At 40.7% G+C, this 15195-nt stretch overlaps 1 protein-coding gene and 1 long non-coding RNA gene across 2 annotated transcripts in view; both read right to left on the minus strand.

Moving 5' to 3' along the window:
• Window positions 1–550: 550 nt before the first annotated feature.
• The window catches only part of dpp10 (dipeptidyl-peptidase 10 (non-functional)), a 149008-nt gene continuing 134363 nt past the window's right edge, over window positions 551–15195 (minus strand). The window contains exons 24-26 of the mRNA XM_088353056.1: window positions 6180–6252; window positions 5860–5933; window positions 551–2838 (exon numbers count right to left, since the gene is read on the minus strand). Of these exons, the coding sequence (XP_088209182.1) occupies window positions 2701–2838; window positions 5860–5933; window positions 6180–6252 (285 nt within the window). The 3' untranslated portion in view covers window positions 551–2700. The remainder of the gene's footprint in view (window positions 2839–5859; window positions 5934–6179; window positions 6253–15195) is intronic.
• Window positions 9716–11220, minus strand: LOC148353384 (uncharacterized). Its single transcript, XR_015852717.1, has 2 exons — window positions 10820–11220; window positions 9716–10091 (listed from the first exon to the last, which is right to left on the minus strand). It is a non-coding gene; the product is annotated as an uncharacterized LOC148353384 (long non-coding RNA).

The raw sequence follows: 15195 nt of genomic DNA on the forward strand, positions 1-15195 counted from the left end.
AACATTTATTTATGTATGTACATACAAGAAAACTGTGCGGGTCAGATGTATTGACATTTCGTTCTGTATACACGTGTACAAGAATGACAATAAAGTATATCTGAATCTGAATCTGAATTTGTTTTAGACTTTTAATGGGTAATGTGTCAATCATCATTTGAATTAGTTAATACTGGCTAAGATATGCAAGGCTAAAGAAGGCGCTCTCCATTTTATCAACATGTGCCCTTATGAGCTAATACGGACTGTGGACATAAAAATAAAGCCTGCTATTGCAGTGGTGTAAATCAAAAGATCAGAGGCTAACGACCACATTGGAAATAATTTTACGAGTGCGTTTATTTGTAAACGGGAATTATGTGGCAAAACAGACAGATTACAACAAGGAATGCCAAACGATGCAGGAATGCATTTCAGCAGATTTCTTAATCGGTAAGCATTATCGTGTGTTTTGAAGACATTATCTTACACAATTGGATTCATGGGATGGTTCGTATGTAACGTGTCCATGTTTGCAAAATATCATCTCTAAAATGGCGCTGCACTTGTTACAGCAGCTCCGTTCACTTATGAACGTTTTTCCCTCTTTTTAACGGAATTCTTTCTTTATTTCTTTTTTATTGTGCGTTCTTTTTTTGTCAGCAAACTATGAAGACCAAAGTTGCCGGGTTTGCTCTGGTCTTTCTTTTGTTTTTGTCACTGTTTTTGATTGTGACCGTGTCTGGGGATCACGTACATCGAACTGTTAGCAATTACAATGCGGCGATATTAGCTGCCGTGGGAATTCTCGCATGTTATCGCGATAGCTGCATAGATTCCCCCTCCTGCTACCATGGACGCAGACTGTGACGCTCTCCACTCCATCGTGAGCAGGCTGCAGCCAGAGCACCCACAGGCCCTCTTTATTATCTCTGGGGACTTTAATCATGCCTCTCCATCCTCCACTCTGCCCACTTTCACCCAATATGTAACATGCTGCACCAGAGACAATAAGACACTGGACTTGTGCTATGCCAACACCACGGAGGCATACACCTCATCTGACCACAACCTGGTTCATCTTCTGCCTGTGTACAGACCTCTCATACACAGGCAACCAGCTGCGTCCCGCACAGTGATGAGATGGTCCAACAAGGCTGATGAGGCTCTGAAGGACTGTTTTGACTGAACTGTGTGGGAGGAATTTTGTGATTCCTAAGGAGAGGACATCGACAGTCTCAAACACTGCATAACGGACTATACCGACTTCTGTGTGGAAAATACTGGACCCACCAGGACTGTCCGGTGTTTCTCCAACAGCTAGCCGTGGATTAACTCTGAAATAAAGGCCCTGCTTAAGGAGAAGAAGAATCCCTTTAAGTAAGGAAGCAGGGACGAGCTCAGGGCTGTGCAGAAGAAGCTGAGATGGAAGATCAGAAAGGGGAAAAACATCTACAGGAGGAAGATGGAGGACCAGCTGCAGCAGAAAAACATCCGTGGAATCTGAAGAGGCCTGAGGACAATCTCAAGCCACCATAAACCAGAATCCCTAGCTGTGGGGGACCAAAAGTAGGCAAATGACCTGAACACTTTCTTCAATAGATTTGATCAATCATCTGCCCCTCGCCTGGCCCAGTCCTCCATGCTGCTCACCTCCCTTCTCACCTCCCCCTTTTCAACACCCAGCCCTTCACCCCAAGTGTGTAAAGCAGCGGTTTTGCAGGTCCTTCCTTCCTGCACCCGTCAGACAATATAATAAGCAGTGCTTCCGATAGACTGCACACCCTCCATGACTTTGCATATTTGCACATTACTGTACTGGCCAATTTAACTATTTTGCACATTTGCCATTGGAAATATTCTAGTTTTTATTTTTTATATTTCTAAATACTTGTTTATACTGTTCATATTCTCGCTGTTATTCATTGTTCACTGTCTTACTGCTGTAACAAAAGAAATTTCCCCATTGTGGGACGAATAAAGGATTATCATATCTTATCTTATCTTATGAACCGACTCCTAGAGGACCTAATGGTGAGACACCTCGCCTTTATAGTTTTTGGGTATCATGTTTCAGACTGGTTGTGATGTTTCTGTGATACTTGCATTTGGAAATGGTCATCTTATCTTGAATCCCAAGAGTTGAGGCTTTCCGATGTTATGTTGCATGACAGATTTCAATGACTTGTAACATCATACAGACATATATTTGTTTATCAGAACGTTAAGGGGTTTAATAGATAATGCTAAATGTTTCGACTTTGCGGGTTTTGACTATTGCAAGCTTTTTTGGAACGCAACCGCCGCTAAAAACGAGGGATTACTGTAAACATAACCATTTGGTGATTCTGTTTAACACAGCTTTCTATGTTGCAAATTAAAAAATCGAAGGAAAGATACAAAAAAGTGTCTCTACCACAAAGGTATAAGGAATGAATCGGAACCATGCAACTGGAATAATGGTGAAGAACCACAATAATGAAAAACCCCGTAAAAGGCAGGGACAGAGTGGCGTGTGCTTTGACAATAATTGCAGTAGAACTGAAATGATTTTGGAGGCCATTTCTTACCTCAAGTTCCAACGGTAAAAAAAATCTTACTGCCATCAATAGATGTCTTTTGAAAACATATGAACACGCACAGGCATAAGTGCTTGTGCAGCTCTACACTCTACTGTACATGTCAGTGGAAATTGTCGTAAGAATGCAAAACAACTTCCGGCTACTCCTCGTCTTCGTCGTCGTTGTCAATCGGTGGGAGTAAATCCTCCTTCAGACACTCCTTGTAGAAGCTCGTAAGAGTGGCATACAGGTGCTGCTTACTTTGATGGGACAAGAAGTGGCCTTCGTCTGGGTAGAGCTGGTGGGGAGAAGGCACATTAGTCTTACAGTATGAATCCTTTTGTCAAAATCCTGCTCTCAAGTTTAGCTTATATATATATATATATATATATATATATATATATATATATATATATATATATATATATATATATATATATATATATATATATATACGCAAGCAAGGGGAGAACATGCATATATATATATATATATATATATATATATATATATATATATATATATATATATATATATATATATATATATATATATATATATCTCATCTCATCTCATCTCATCAGCCGTACCGCTTATCCTCATTAGGGTCGCGGGGGGGCTGGAGCCCATCCCAGCCATCTCCGGGCAGTGGGCAGGGGACACCCTGAACTGGTTGCCAGCCAATCGCAGGGCACACAGGGACATAAAACTCATTCGATCATTCACACCTAGGGACAATTTTGGACCGGCCAATTCACCTGAAATGCATGTTTTTGGAACGTAGGAGGAAACCGGAGTGCCCGGAGGAAACCCACGCAAGCACAGGGAGAACATACAAACTCCGCACAGGAAGTCTGGAGCTGGATTTGAACCCACGACAGGTTCCCATGACATGAACTGTGCCGCACAAGCGCTAACCTAACCATGCTGCCTATATATATATATATATATATATATATATATATATATATATATATATATATATATATATATATATATATATATATATATATATATATATATATATATATGCATGTTCTCCCCTTGCTTGCGTGGGTCTCCTCTGTGCACTCCGGTTTCCTCCCACATTCCAAAAACATGCATGTCAGGTGAATTGGCCGGTCCAAATTGTCCGTGGTGTGAGTGAGCGAGCGAATTGTCTGTCCCTGTGTGCCCTGCGACTGGCTGGCAACCAGTTCAGGGTGTCCCCTGCCCAATGCCTGAAGATAGCTGGGATGGGCTCCGGCACCCAAGCGACCCTACTGAGGATAAGCAGTTCAGATAATGAATGGATGTCCAGTATATATATATATATATATATATATATATATATATATATATATATATATAATAATTTCCTTTGTATTGTCATTCTTTGTAACAATGTACACAGAACGAAATGTCGATACACCTGACCCGTTGTAGCGAGTCGATGCAGCCGCAGCCAACAGAGGGCGCCGCCAGTATACCAATTAGGTATGTCTCGGCCGAGGCGCGAACCAGCGACCTCCCAGTCTCAAAGCGGGCACACTACCATCTAGGCTACTGAGCTGGTATATATATATACCGTAAATTTTGTACTATAGAGCGCACCTGATTATCAGCTGCACCCACCAGATTTCGGGAGGAAAACCGATTTTGTACATACACAAGCCGCACCTGTATATTAGCCGAATGCGCCCACATTGAAAAAAACGCAATACAAACACGAAATTAACCCATACCGGATACAGTTCAAAAAACACAGCCGGCAAAATGAACGGAAAATGATACCGGTACTTAAGATTTAATGCAGACCTGCAGAGTCCGGGTGCCCGTTGAAAGTAATCCAAGGAAAAAAGTGTATATTTTCAAAGGTAAGGGTGGGAAAAATATATATCCACTATTGTCGGCCGCGTCCACAAACACGTCTCACCTTTACTCCACTTCCCGTCAGCCCGCGTTTGCCCCGCCCCTTCTTTCTCATTTGCTCGTACAAATCATATCAGACTAAGTTTCTAAAAAAAAATACATTACAAAAATATACAGTTGCAAATGCATATTATACATGGTTACACATATTTACAAAGAAAAACGGTACACCGAGAGAGTTTTCAAAGCTTTAATAATAATATTATAACTTTCATCCCAAACCGTGGCTGTGAAGGGTAGCAAAATGCTACTAGGAACACGCTCGCAACACAGTAAACAGCTCTGTTAATAAAACATACCGTGCTTGTAGTAAGCACGGTAAACCGTCCTCATCTTCCTCCTTATAATTGACGTCATCAAAGTCGTCATCCATCAGTATGGGAAAGAGACTTTGTCATGAAAACGTCGTCCCACGCTTCCTTATTCAAAAGCACACTAGTATCACGTTCGCAAAGTAATGTTTACGTGCGGTAGCTCTGTTTCCTTCTATATCGGACTGCTCGATTACTGTTGCGTCATGTGCCTTTCTTTTTGCAGTTTGCATGATGAGGATATGTCCACGCTAATTTTATTTGTGCACAAGCTAAGAAGTTGCAGTCTAAATCTTACCTTTTGTACTCTAGCGCTGCTGGCGGCCGTTAGAAAAATTACGTAAATTGGCCGCATCACTGAATAAGCCGCAAGGTTGAAAATTTAGGAAAAAAGTAGCGGCTTATAGTCCGGAATTTACGGTATATATATATGTATATATATATATATATATATATATATATATATATATATATATATATATATATATATATATATATATATATATATATATACTTTTTTCTTTCTTTTTCAGGGTTTTGGTGTTGTTGTTCGGCTTTAAATCTGTTTAGTGAGTAACAAGCTACAAGTGTTTTGTATTTTATAATTTTTTTGAACAACTGTGAAAAATTCATTTTATATTTTATGTCTTTTGCAGGGATCCACAAAACACATGAAATTACTAATTACTATATAACATGGTGCATCATTTTTTATTATTATTGATATTATATCATTAAGAATAACTGAATCTTAGAAGCCGTTTAGGAGATGAATGAGCGGGCTCTTCTTAGTGAGCCAAGCCAAAAGAGACGTTTTTCTAAATAGAACTGTCCTCTTGAGTGCGATCAGTAGTACATAACAACACAATAATGACAAGACACCACAGCAGGTGGGTCAGTCATTTTCCAGCCCCTTTTCTTTTTCTTCATTTATTGTGTGGTCTACAGAGTCAGACTGCCAAGGAACATGGCAATGGCCACAATTTCAAACATTTTCTAACACTTCATCCAAAATTCAAGCATTTTCCTGACCTTGAGCATTTTCAAAGATTTCAAGCACCCTATTGGCAAAGCATATTTTCCAGTGTGACGCTCACCTGCATTGAGTAATTTGCTCCAACTTTCACAAGGTTCTTGACAAGCTCGGCAGTATGCTGAAAGTGGATGTTAGCTGCCAATAAAAATTGAAAATGTGTCAGCATGGTTTCCACTCAAATTAAAGGCTGCTTGATTTGAACTACAACAACAATTTTGGTATTCATTCCTCATTGAGATATCTTTAGATATCTCTAATTTAGGCAAAGCACGTTCCTCTTTTTTCCATGATTAAAGCCATTTACCTCATTACCTTTGGGTAATAATTTTTTTTGTACTCAGCAGTGATGTATTTATTTTCCACAAATTAGTTTTCACTTACCATCTGCTGTGCTGTGCACCAGCATCAGTGTGTGGTCTCGTAGTGCATGAACATTCTGCAACACACTGGAGAACTGGAATGTAATAAAACAATGGAGCAAATAATTTAAAAAATTACTACTTCCTGCATGATGTACATACAATATAAAGAAGAAAGAGGGGTAAGTCAAGTCAAGTCAAATTTATTAATATAGCCCTAAATCACAAAAATGTCTCAAAGGACTGCACAGATTTACAATGATACAATTACCTAATCTTAAACCAACATGCGGGCAAGGAACAACTCAAAACCTCAGCGTGAGGAAAAAGAGAAACCTTGAGAAGGGACCTCACAAGTGGTATCACCCTTTCAGGATGACCAGGGTGAATTACATTTAGCATTACAGTACACAAACATAGTAAACACTAGATAACATGTTGAAAATTTGTCCGGAAAGTGCATGACAGCAGCGACGCTCCCAGCCTGTAAACTAGTCCAGAAAGTATATGATGGCCATGACGCAGCTTCCTATCTCTGCCAGCTGGTCAATGCAGGTTTTGACATGCTTCAGGTCAAACGCTGGTCCGCTGCTTGTATCAAATTGCCCTTCTCCTTCGTATCACCACCAGGCAGGCAGTCGGAAAAAGACGGGACAATACAGAATATGAGGTGGCCATCAATCATAAGCTTTGGAATAGAATTGTGTCTTAAGCCTTAATTTAAAAACTTCCGTTGAGGTTGCAGATCTTATCTCCATAGGCAGGGCATTCCATAGCACCGGGGCCCGGATGGAGAACGCTCTCAAGCCTGCAGACTTCTTGGCTCTTGGAGTCACAAGTAGACCGGCATTTTCCGAGCGCAGACTCCGTGCAGGATCATAGGGGGAAATCAAATCAGAGAGATAAGTGGGTGCAAATCCATGCAAACATTTATATGCTAATAAGAGAACCTTAAAGTCGCATCTTAAGTGGAGTGGGAGCCAGTGCAAGTTGGCCAATACAGGAGTAATATGCTCAAACCTTTTGGTCTTAGTCAAAATTATAGCTGCTGCATTCTGAACCAGCTGCAAACTTTTGATGCTAGACATCGGGAGACCAGAAAGCAATACATTACAGTAATCAAGCCGAGAAGTAATAAACGCATGAATTAAAACAGGGGTGTCAAAGAGGCGGCCCGCGGGCCGGATCAGGCCCACTTAGGGATTGAATCCGGCCCATCGCTCAGAGAAGTGCAAGAGAAAAAGGAGCTGCAGGTTGAAATAGGTCCACTTGATGGTGCCTTATTGCATGTTGTGTAGTAATGGATGCTGAGCTGTTGAGTTCCTGTTCATACAAACTTAATTTGATGTTGATGGCTTTTTTTTTTATGTTAACAATCCTTTTTACGCTGCATATTGTCTTTATTTTCCCGCCTCTTTTCTTGTAAATGCCCCAATTGTTGAGAGGAAAAAAATGTTAAAGGTTTGCATCTGATTGGGACAGCATCAAACAAATCTTCGCAATATTACAGAGATGATAAAAAGCTATTCTAGTAATACCTGTATTTTTCACGTGTGACTGAAACGACAGATTAGGATCAAATATAACACCTATATTTTTGACTGATTCACTCTGGGTGATATTACATTTGTCTATGTTCAGGGTAGTGTTTGAAAACAACTCACTACAGTGAGCTGGACCAATAATCAACATTTCAGTTTTTTCTGGGTTAAGGTGCAAAAAATTAAGTGACATCCATCTTTGAATCTCAGTAAGGCAAGCCTCCAGATTTCTACAACTTAACTGACAGTTGTCTCCAGTGGCACATACAGTTGAGTGTCATTTGCATAGCAATGGAAACTAATATACTTGCGCATAATGTCACCAAGCGGGATCATATAAATACTACAAAGAAGGGGGCCAAGTACAGAGCCCTGTGGAACACCACAGGAGACATTAGATTCTTTAGAGGTCAGATTGCCATAGTTAACACATTGCATCCTGTCTGACAGGTAGGACCTAAACCATGACAGTACAGTTCCTGAGATACCAATGCATTCCAGACGAACAAGTAAGGCTGCGTCCCATTCTTCGCACTTTCACTCGCTATGTGCCCTAGTCACTCGGTTTGCGCGTTCACGTGAAAATGGAGTGTGTCCCGATACTCTCAAGTCCGAGGCAGAAGTGACCTCAAACCATGTCGTAACCACTTCAAGACCGAGGGGGCTCCCTACCTCACTTGGCGGCGAAGTGACTACCCAGAAGGCTTTGCGAATTCTCAATATCAACAAACATGCCCGGAAAGGAACCGCACAAATGTAAGTAGTTTTCCACAACCACGCATGTATTTGCAATAAAATGTATTGAGATATCTTAGTTAGACGTAAATGCAATAGAAAATCGTATTTTCGCGTTAAAACACGAACATTGCAAAATCGCTACTTTACGAAGTGCACTAATCTACCAAGGGAGCTGGCAAAAAAAAAAACCTTCACGCTACAAACTGTAAAGTAGGATAACTGTGCAGAAAATCACGGTTCAGCCCATCCCTGTTTTTATCTTAAACGAGTCGTGCTTTTCATGTACATGGCCAGTCGCTAAAGGAGCATAGTCAGAATACCGTTCTGGACATAAGCGCTTGTTTACTGCACACAATTTCGGGTGTCGTGTTTTATTTACAATATGATTCTTTCATGTGAGATCAGAATGCATTAGTTTTCATCATGCATTACGAGTAATGTCTCCGAATTTCACGTGGAAATACAGTTGAAACAAACTACTATCACATAGTTCACTGTCTTCTCTGTAAACACATATTAAGTGAACGAATTACCTTCTCAAAATGTTGTCCAAATGTGGAGACAATTCTAAAGCATATGTGATGCTGGCCAATAGAAGGCTCATACAGCCATAAGAATAACATGTCAATTTCATGTCTCACATCAACTAGTTGAGCATCGTATACACAGTTGTTTTTGTACAATACATCAGCATTAAGTAATTCTTGTTTTTTCCACCCAACCTAAAGGCCATTGTAGAACGTCCCGTGGAAGAGCTGGTCACCATCACAGCTACCACGCCATCCACACCACCGGGCACGTCGTTGGCACCTTCTAATCCGGCGCCAAACCCCAAATCACCCAGAAAAAAAAAGGAAGCACGATACACTCCTTGACTTTTTGAAAGTGGAGTCTGCCGGAGTGAGGAAAAGTCTCGAAGAAACTGTGGCCAAAACTGAGCGGTTCCCGTCCTTTTTGGGAAGCTCGTGGACAAATTTCCAGAACAGTGACATCTCTGCAATGTTTCCCTTTGTTTTATAAAAGGAAAATATTTTTTTTTATTAAGAACTCAATGAAGTTCCAGTTTGTGTTTTCCAGCTTTATGGAAGTATTGGTATATTTTTGTTAAAATTTGTGACACATTATTTATTTACTATTATGTATTTTGGCCCAATGTGAGTTTGTTTTTCTGAAAGTAAAGTATTATTTAAGCTGGAGTGATTTGTAGTTGTTTTCTGTCCAACAGTCACATAGTTCACACGCAGTATCTCACATCATTATGAAATAAACCACCAAGGTGTTACTCAAAATGAAGATGTTTATTGAATAGTAATGCAGAAAAGCACATAATGCAAATGTGGGTCTGACTTAAAGAGCCTAAAATATGGCTTTTGGGCAATTTATTCCATATTAACTGTGGACAATTCTTTGTACGGTGGACCTGGGAACCCTGAAGACCCGTGACACCACACGGTAGGACAGAGCGTGGGCCAGCCAGTACACGTAGATCAGGACCTCCAGCCATGGCCCTGTTCCCTCTTTAGCAGCTCCTGCAGGGCCCACATAACCTTCTTGCTCAACCTTAAGTCCTGAATGAGTTCTGACTCCACATCCAACCATAAGCACAGGATGGGAACATTCCTGTCCAACCTGTCCATGCTTATGGGACAGCCACTCTGGAACACAATAGAAAACAAACATTTTAGACATAAATGTGGGCATAGAAAAGAAAAAGACCGCTTTAACTGTGATGTAAGCATCATGAAAAAATGTTGAAATTTTTTTGGTTTGAACAAATTTATTGACACTAATAACAAAAAAAACAATCATGACAATCACAACAGCAATCAAGCACATTCACAATATTATATTCCAATATGATGTTATTAACAGCAAACACAATGTGAGGGTTTGAACAACCCTTCTCGAAAATCCTATTTGCAATCAAGCATATTCACAATTTCATTATATGATATCTTTGTTAGTGTCAATAGATCTGTCCAAGCCAAAGTCGATTGTCTTTTTTGGTCTGAACAAATCCCTTGACACCAACAACAGAAAACAATCATGACCAAACAACAGCAATCAAGCACCTTTTTTATATCCAATGACAACTCTTTTGAATTAAATTCCTTATGAACTAAGGTTTTTGGGTCGTACAGGGAAGTTTGGTGACGATATTATGTCAGCTTAAGGGTCAGGTGGACTGTTCTTGTGTTTGTTTACTTTTCGTCATGTCACACATTCAAGACCCCTACTATGTGTCATAAAATGGCATTGAGATACTAATAAGTAGATTGCCATTTATGTCTACACAAACATAGGGTATTATGTGAACGTGCATTGTATGTTTACTCTTACTGTATTTGACCGAACGGGTCATTTTTTTACTGAGTGTACGTACCTTGTAAAGGTGAATCAGCACTACATAGCGCCGAAGCTGTCTTCAGTATAGCACATTTCTCCTCCGTTGATTGGAGACACGGAAAAGATGATGAGCTTTCAGGCAATCGGTAATAACACAGCTGTAGCGGGCATTTTTAACGTTGCACGAAATCTCCAACTGACACACTACTGAACACGCCTCAGGTTGAGACTCGAGTTGTTTACATGTGACGTAGGCCTATACGTCACTAAGGTCTACAGCCAATTAATATTACCGCCATCTCCTGGACAGGGGTGGAACCTTGCAAGTCTTGTCCAAACCTTTTCCACTTTGCACTCGACTCGATGAGGGCACTCCTCTATCGAGGGACCTCACTGGAGGGTTCTCGGGGCCGAGTGAGAGAAATGGGATTGGGCCTAATACTGTATGTTGTGGTCGACAGTATCAAAAGCAGCACTAAGATCCAGTAGCAGCAGTAACATTGATGAAGCACCGGAATCTATTTCTAAAAGTAGATCATTGGTTACTTTAGCCAGGGCTGTCTCAGTAGAGTGATTTGCCCTAAATGCCGACTGGACAGTTTCAAAGAGGTTATTTTCTGACATGAAGTCATTTAACAGCTGTGCAGCGACCTTTTCAAGTAATTTTGCAAAAAGTGGCAGATTTGACACTGGCCTATAAATACCTAGGCTTTCTGGGTCAAGGTTATGTCGCTTAAGCGTGGGTTTAATAACGGCAGACTTGAAGGCTAATGGAACAATACCCGAGGATAGGGATATATAAGTAATATTTAAAACTGATGGTCCTAAGATCCCAAACAGATTCTTCACCAGTGAAGCTGGAATTGGATAAAGCAGGCAAGTAGTTTGTTTTGCCCTACTGACCATCTGTGTTTGACTATCAAGGGACAAATCATTGAAACTGGAGAATGTTTCTGAACAACCGCCGACACGGTCCTTAGTTAACACCTCCACATCTTTGAGATAGGAGGAGGTTACAGAGCGTTCTTTTAAAATGTCATCCCTGATTAGTTGAATCTTTTTATTTAAAAAATCCATAATGTCATTAGCAGAATAAGAAGAACTATTTGGGTTAAGTTGTTGTCTGGTAAGTCTGCCACTGTGTCAAACAAAGTTTTCGGATTATTCTTATGTTTCACAATAATCTTAGAGAAAAAGAATGCTTTAGCTGAGGCAAGAGCTACTTTATATTTCAGCAAGCTGTCACACCAGGCCAGGCTTTGTAGTGCGCCATTTTCGTTCAAGTTTTCTGCAACCTTGTTTGAGTGACCTGGTTTCTTCAGTAAACCAAGGTGTATGCTTCTTAGGTCGAAATGTATCCCTTAGGGGCGCCACAGAATCAAGGACATTAACCAAAGCAGTATTAAAGTTATTTGAAAGTGAGTCAACAGACCCATTGTACGAAGGGAAGGCTGCAGTTACCATAAGTAATAGTTCTTTTAAAGCTAATGCCGTTGTAGGGCGGATATTGCGAATGCTAAAGCCTACATTTTCCTTATCACAGTAAACATTAAACAGCACCTCACACTTAACAAGATAGTGATTAGAGATGGCATTGGGATACGGTAACACTAACATTTGAGGCTACTACGCTACGGGTCAGAACAAGATCTAGAGTGTTACCATCTTTATGAGTGGGCACATCAACTACTTGATTGAAACCAAATGTATCAATCAGTGACTTAAAAGCAATTGCAAGTGAATTTGATGAGGAGTTTATGTGAACATTAAAATCCCCAATTATTACAACATTGTCCGCATAAGTTACCAAGTCTGTTAACAGTTCTGAAAATTCATACCAAAAATTTGAGTATGGTCGAGCTGGACGATACACAACAACTACATAAATTGGTGTTGATATTAAGGACCTCATAACAAGTGCTTCAAACGTTTTAAAAACAGTAGGGTTACCAGGAGTAAATTTCAACTTACCTTCCGATATAAGAGCAACGCCTCCACCTTTTTTGCATGGTCGTGCCAAGTGCGAACTCACAAAGTTAGGGGAAGAAGCCTCATTTAACACTACAAACTCATTTGGTTTTAACCAGGTCTCACAAAGGCCAATACGGTTAAGATTGTGTTCATTAATGAGGTCATTGACAAGTAAAGCTTTGGAGGCTAGTGATCTAATATTCAGAAGGCCAAGCTTCAGCACTGTGGACTGAGCTGAACCCTTTCCAGAGTTTTGAATCTTAATGGCAACCTTAGTGGTAACCTCCACAGGATTATACTGCCAGTCCCGGGTCCTGTGCCTGGCATGACGGCAGATGCGGCCCGAATTCCATACCACAGGAATGTTGTTGACAGGTGGAGTAGCAGGATGACTAGTGGTAGAAAATAATGTTATTTCTTCTCCCTCCTCACCTAACAAGGTAGAATCAGAGGTAAGAAGCACTTAAGAAGATGGTATAGAAGAGTACAGATCAGGGTGTGTGGTGCAGGCAATGGAACACTCTAAACTACAAAAACTATGTCAATTGCATGAATCTAGCATAGCGCTAGTTAGCTCTAGCGTCACAGACTCCACACCTGTGATTACAGGTTCACTAATCACCTGTGACCTGGCCTGCACTAGTGTATGGAAGGCTTAAACAGTGATCTATATTTTTAGAAAGAGTGAGAGCACCTTCCCAGTTAGGGTGAAGGCCGTCTCTCCTCAGCAGGAAAGCAGGCCCCATAAAGCAGACCAGTTATCCACATACCTAAATCCCTGCTGACTACAGAAACTTGCCAGCCACCGGTTTAGCGAGACTAGTCTGCTAAACTTCTCATCATTGCCTCTCGCAGGCAAGGGGCCAGAGACAATTACTCGATGCCGACTCATCTTGCTGGCAAGATTTTTCTTTGTAATCTCAGATTTCCTCATTTTAGTATCATTAGAGGCGACGTGAATGACTATATCAGTGTAGCTAGCCCTGTCCTGGTGTCTAGATTTGCATGTCAGCTCCCTTAAATTAGCCTCAATGTCTGGTGCTCTGGCCCCAGATATACACATAACCGTGGCTGAGGTGCTAAGCTTTATGTTACGGGTGATGGAGTCACATATAACTAGGGTGCGGGGGCCAGTAGAACGGGATGGAGTGGGACTAGATAGGGGGCTGAACTTATTATGTGTCTGAATTGGCTCACCGCGTTTAGTATGCTGTTCAGGGCTAGTGCTAACCGGACTAGCAGGTTCGCTACGACCCACGCTAGCAGTGGTGTCCGCGGCACCTAACATTTTCCTTTTAAACTGTTCTAGCTCACGGACACGTCCCCCTAGAAGGGCTACTTGCCTCTGGAATCGGGAGCAACAACCCATACTCACTTGTGAGCAATCGGAAGCCGAACAGCGCCGTGGGTTGCCCTTTACCAGCGATCGGCAGCAGCTCGACTGTAAAACAATTGTGCGCAGCACTTACCTTACGCCAATCGTCCGAGATACCTACCTGAAACTTTTCAACTGTTCGAGACAAAAAATCTCAGTCCAGAATTTTTCTATAGTAGGAATCTGAATCGATCTAGTAGTCGCGACTCCGTGAGCAACACAAAAACTCCCGCCACTCGATAACCCGAACCGGAAACCAAGTTTACATGCAGGCAATAGTCTGATTGAAGTTAGATTACAGAATTCTGATTAATGTCCTAGTTTAACTGAAACAGTTTAAGTAAGTGTCACAATCCTGCACTCAAGTTTCCGTTTCTCTGCAGGTACCACCGCCTTTATTTGGATTTTCATTCCCTAACTATTTTTTCCTCCTCATAGCTGCAGTCACTAATCCTGATTTCATGATTTCCCTCTGTTCACCACTCTCCCTTGTCACGAGAATATATTAATATATATTAATATATATATATACCCCGCGACCCTACTGAGGATAAGCGGTACGGCTAATGAGATGAGATGAGATATATATATATATAAATATATATAAATATATATATATATATATACACACATAAATATGTATATGTATATATGTATTGCTGTATTAATCAGTCTTTCTTTACTTGCTTCCATACCACCTGCCGTGAGTTCTTGACAATTTGTACTTTTATTTTTGGATTTTTCATGCACGTATACCAGGGGTCTCCTACTTTTTCAAGCTGAGAGCTACTTTGTGTTACTAATTAGCACGATGGGCACCCAGTTTGATATGAGTTTCTAAAAGAACAACTTAGCTAGATGGCTTGCTGAATAGCTAAAAAGGATGCCTGAGTGAGCTAGAAAAGCAAACAGGTAAAAAACTATAAGGGAGCTAAATGGCTAGCTGAAGAAATAAAGAGCCATCTAAATAGAAACCTAAACAAAACTAGATCGCTAACTAAAAGGAGGCCAAACTTTTGTGTGATAACTAGCAAAAATGTCAAATGTTAGCTAGATAGCATGCAAAA

Source organism: Urocampus carinirostris, chromosome 14, assembly GCF_059441175.1.
Source record: "Urocampus carinirostris isolate Australia breed hairy pipefish chromosome 14, RoL_Ucar_1.0, whole genome shotgun sequence".
NCBI lineage: Eukaryota > Metazoa > Chordata > Actinopteri > Syngnathiformes > Syngnathidae > Urocampus > Urocampus carinirostris.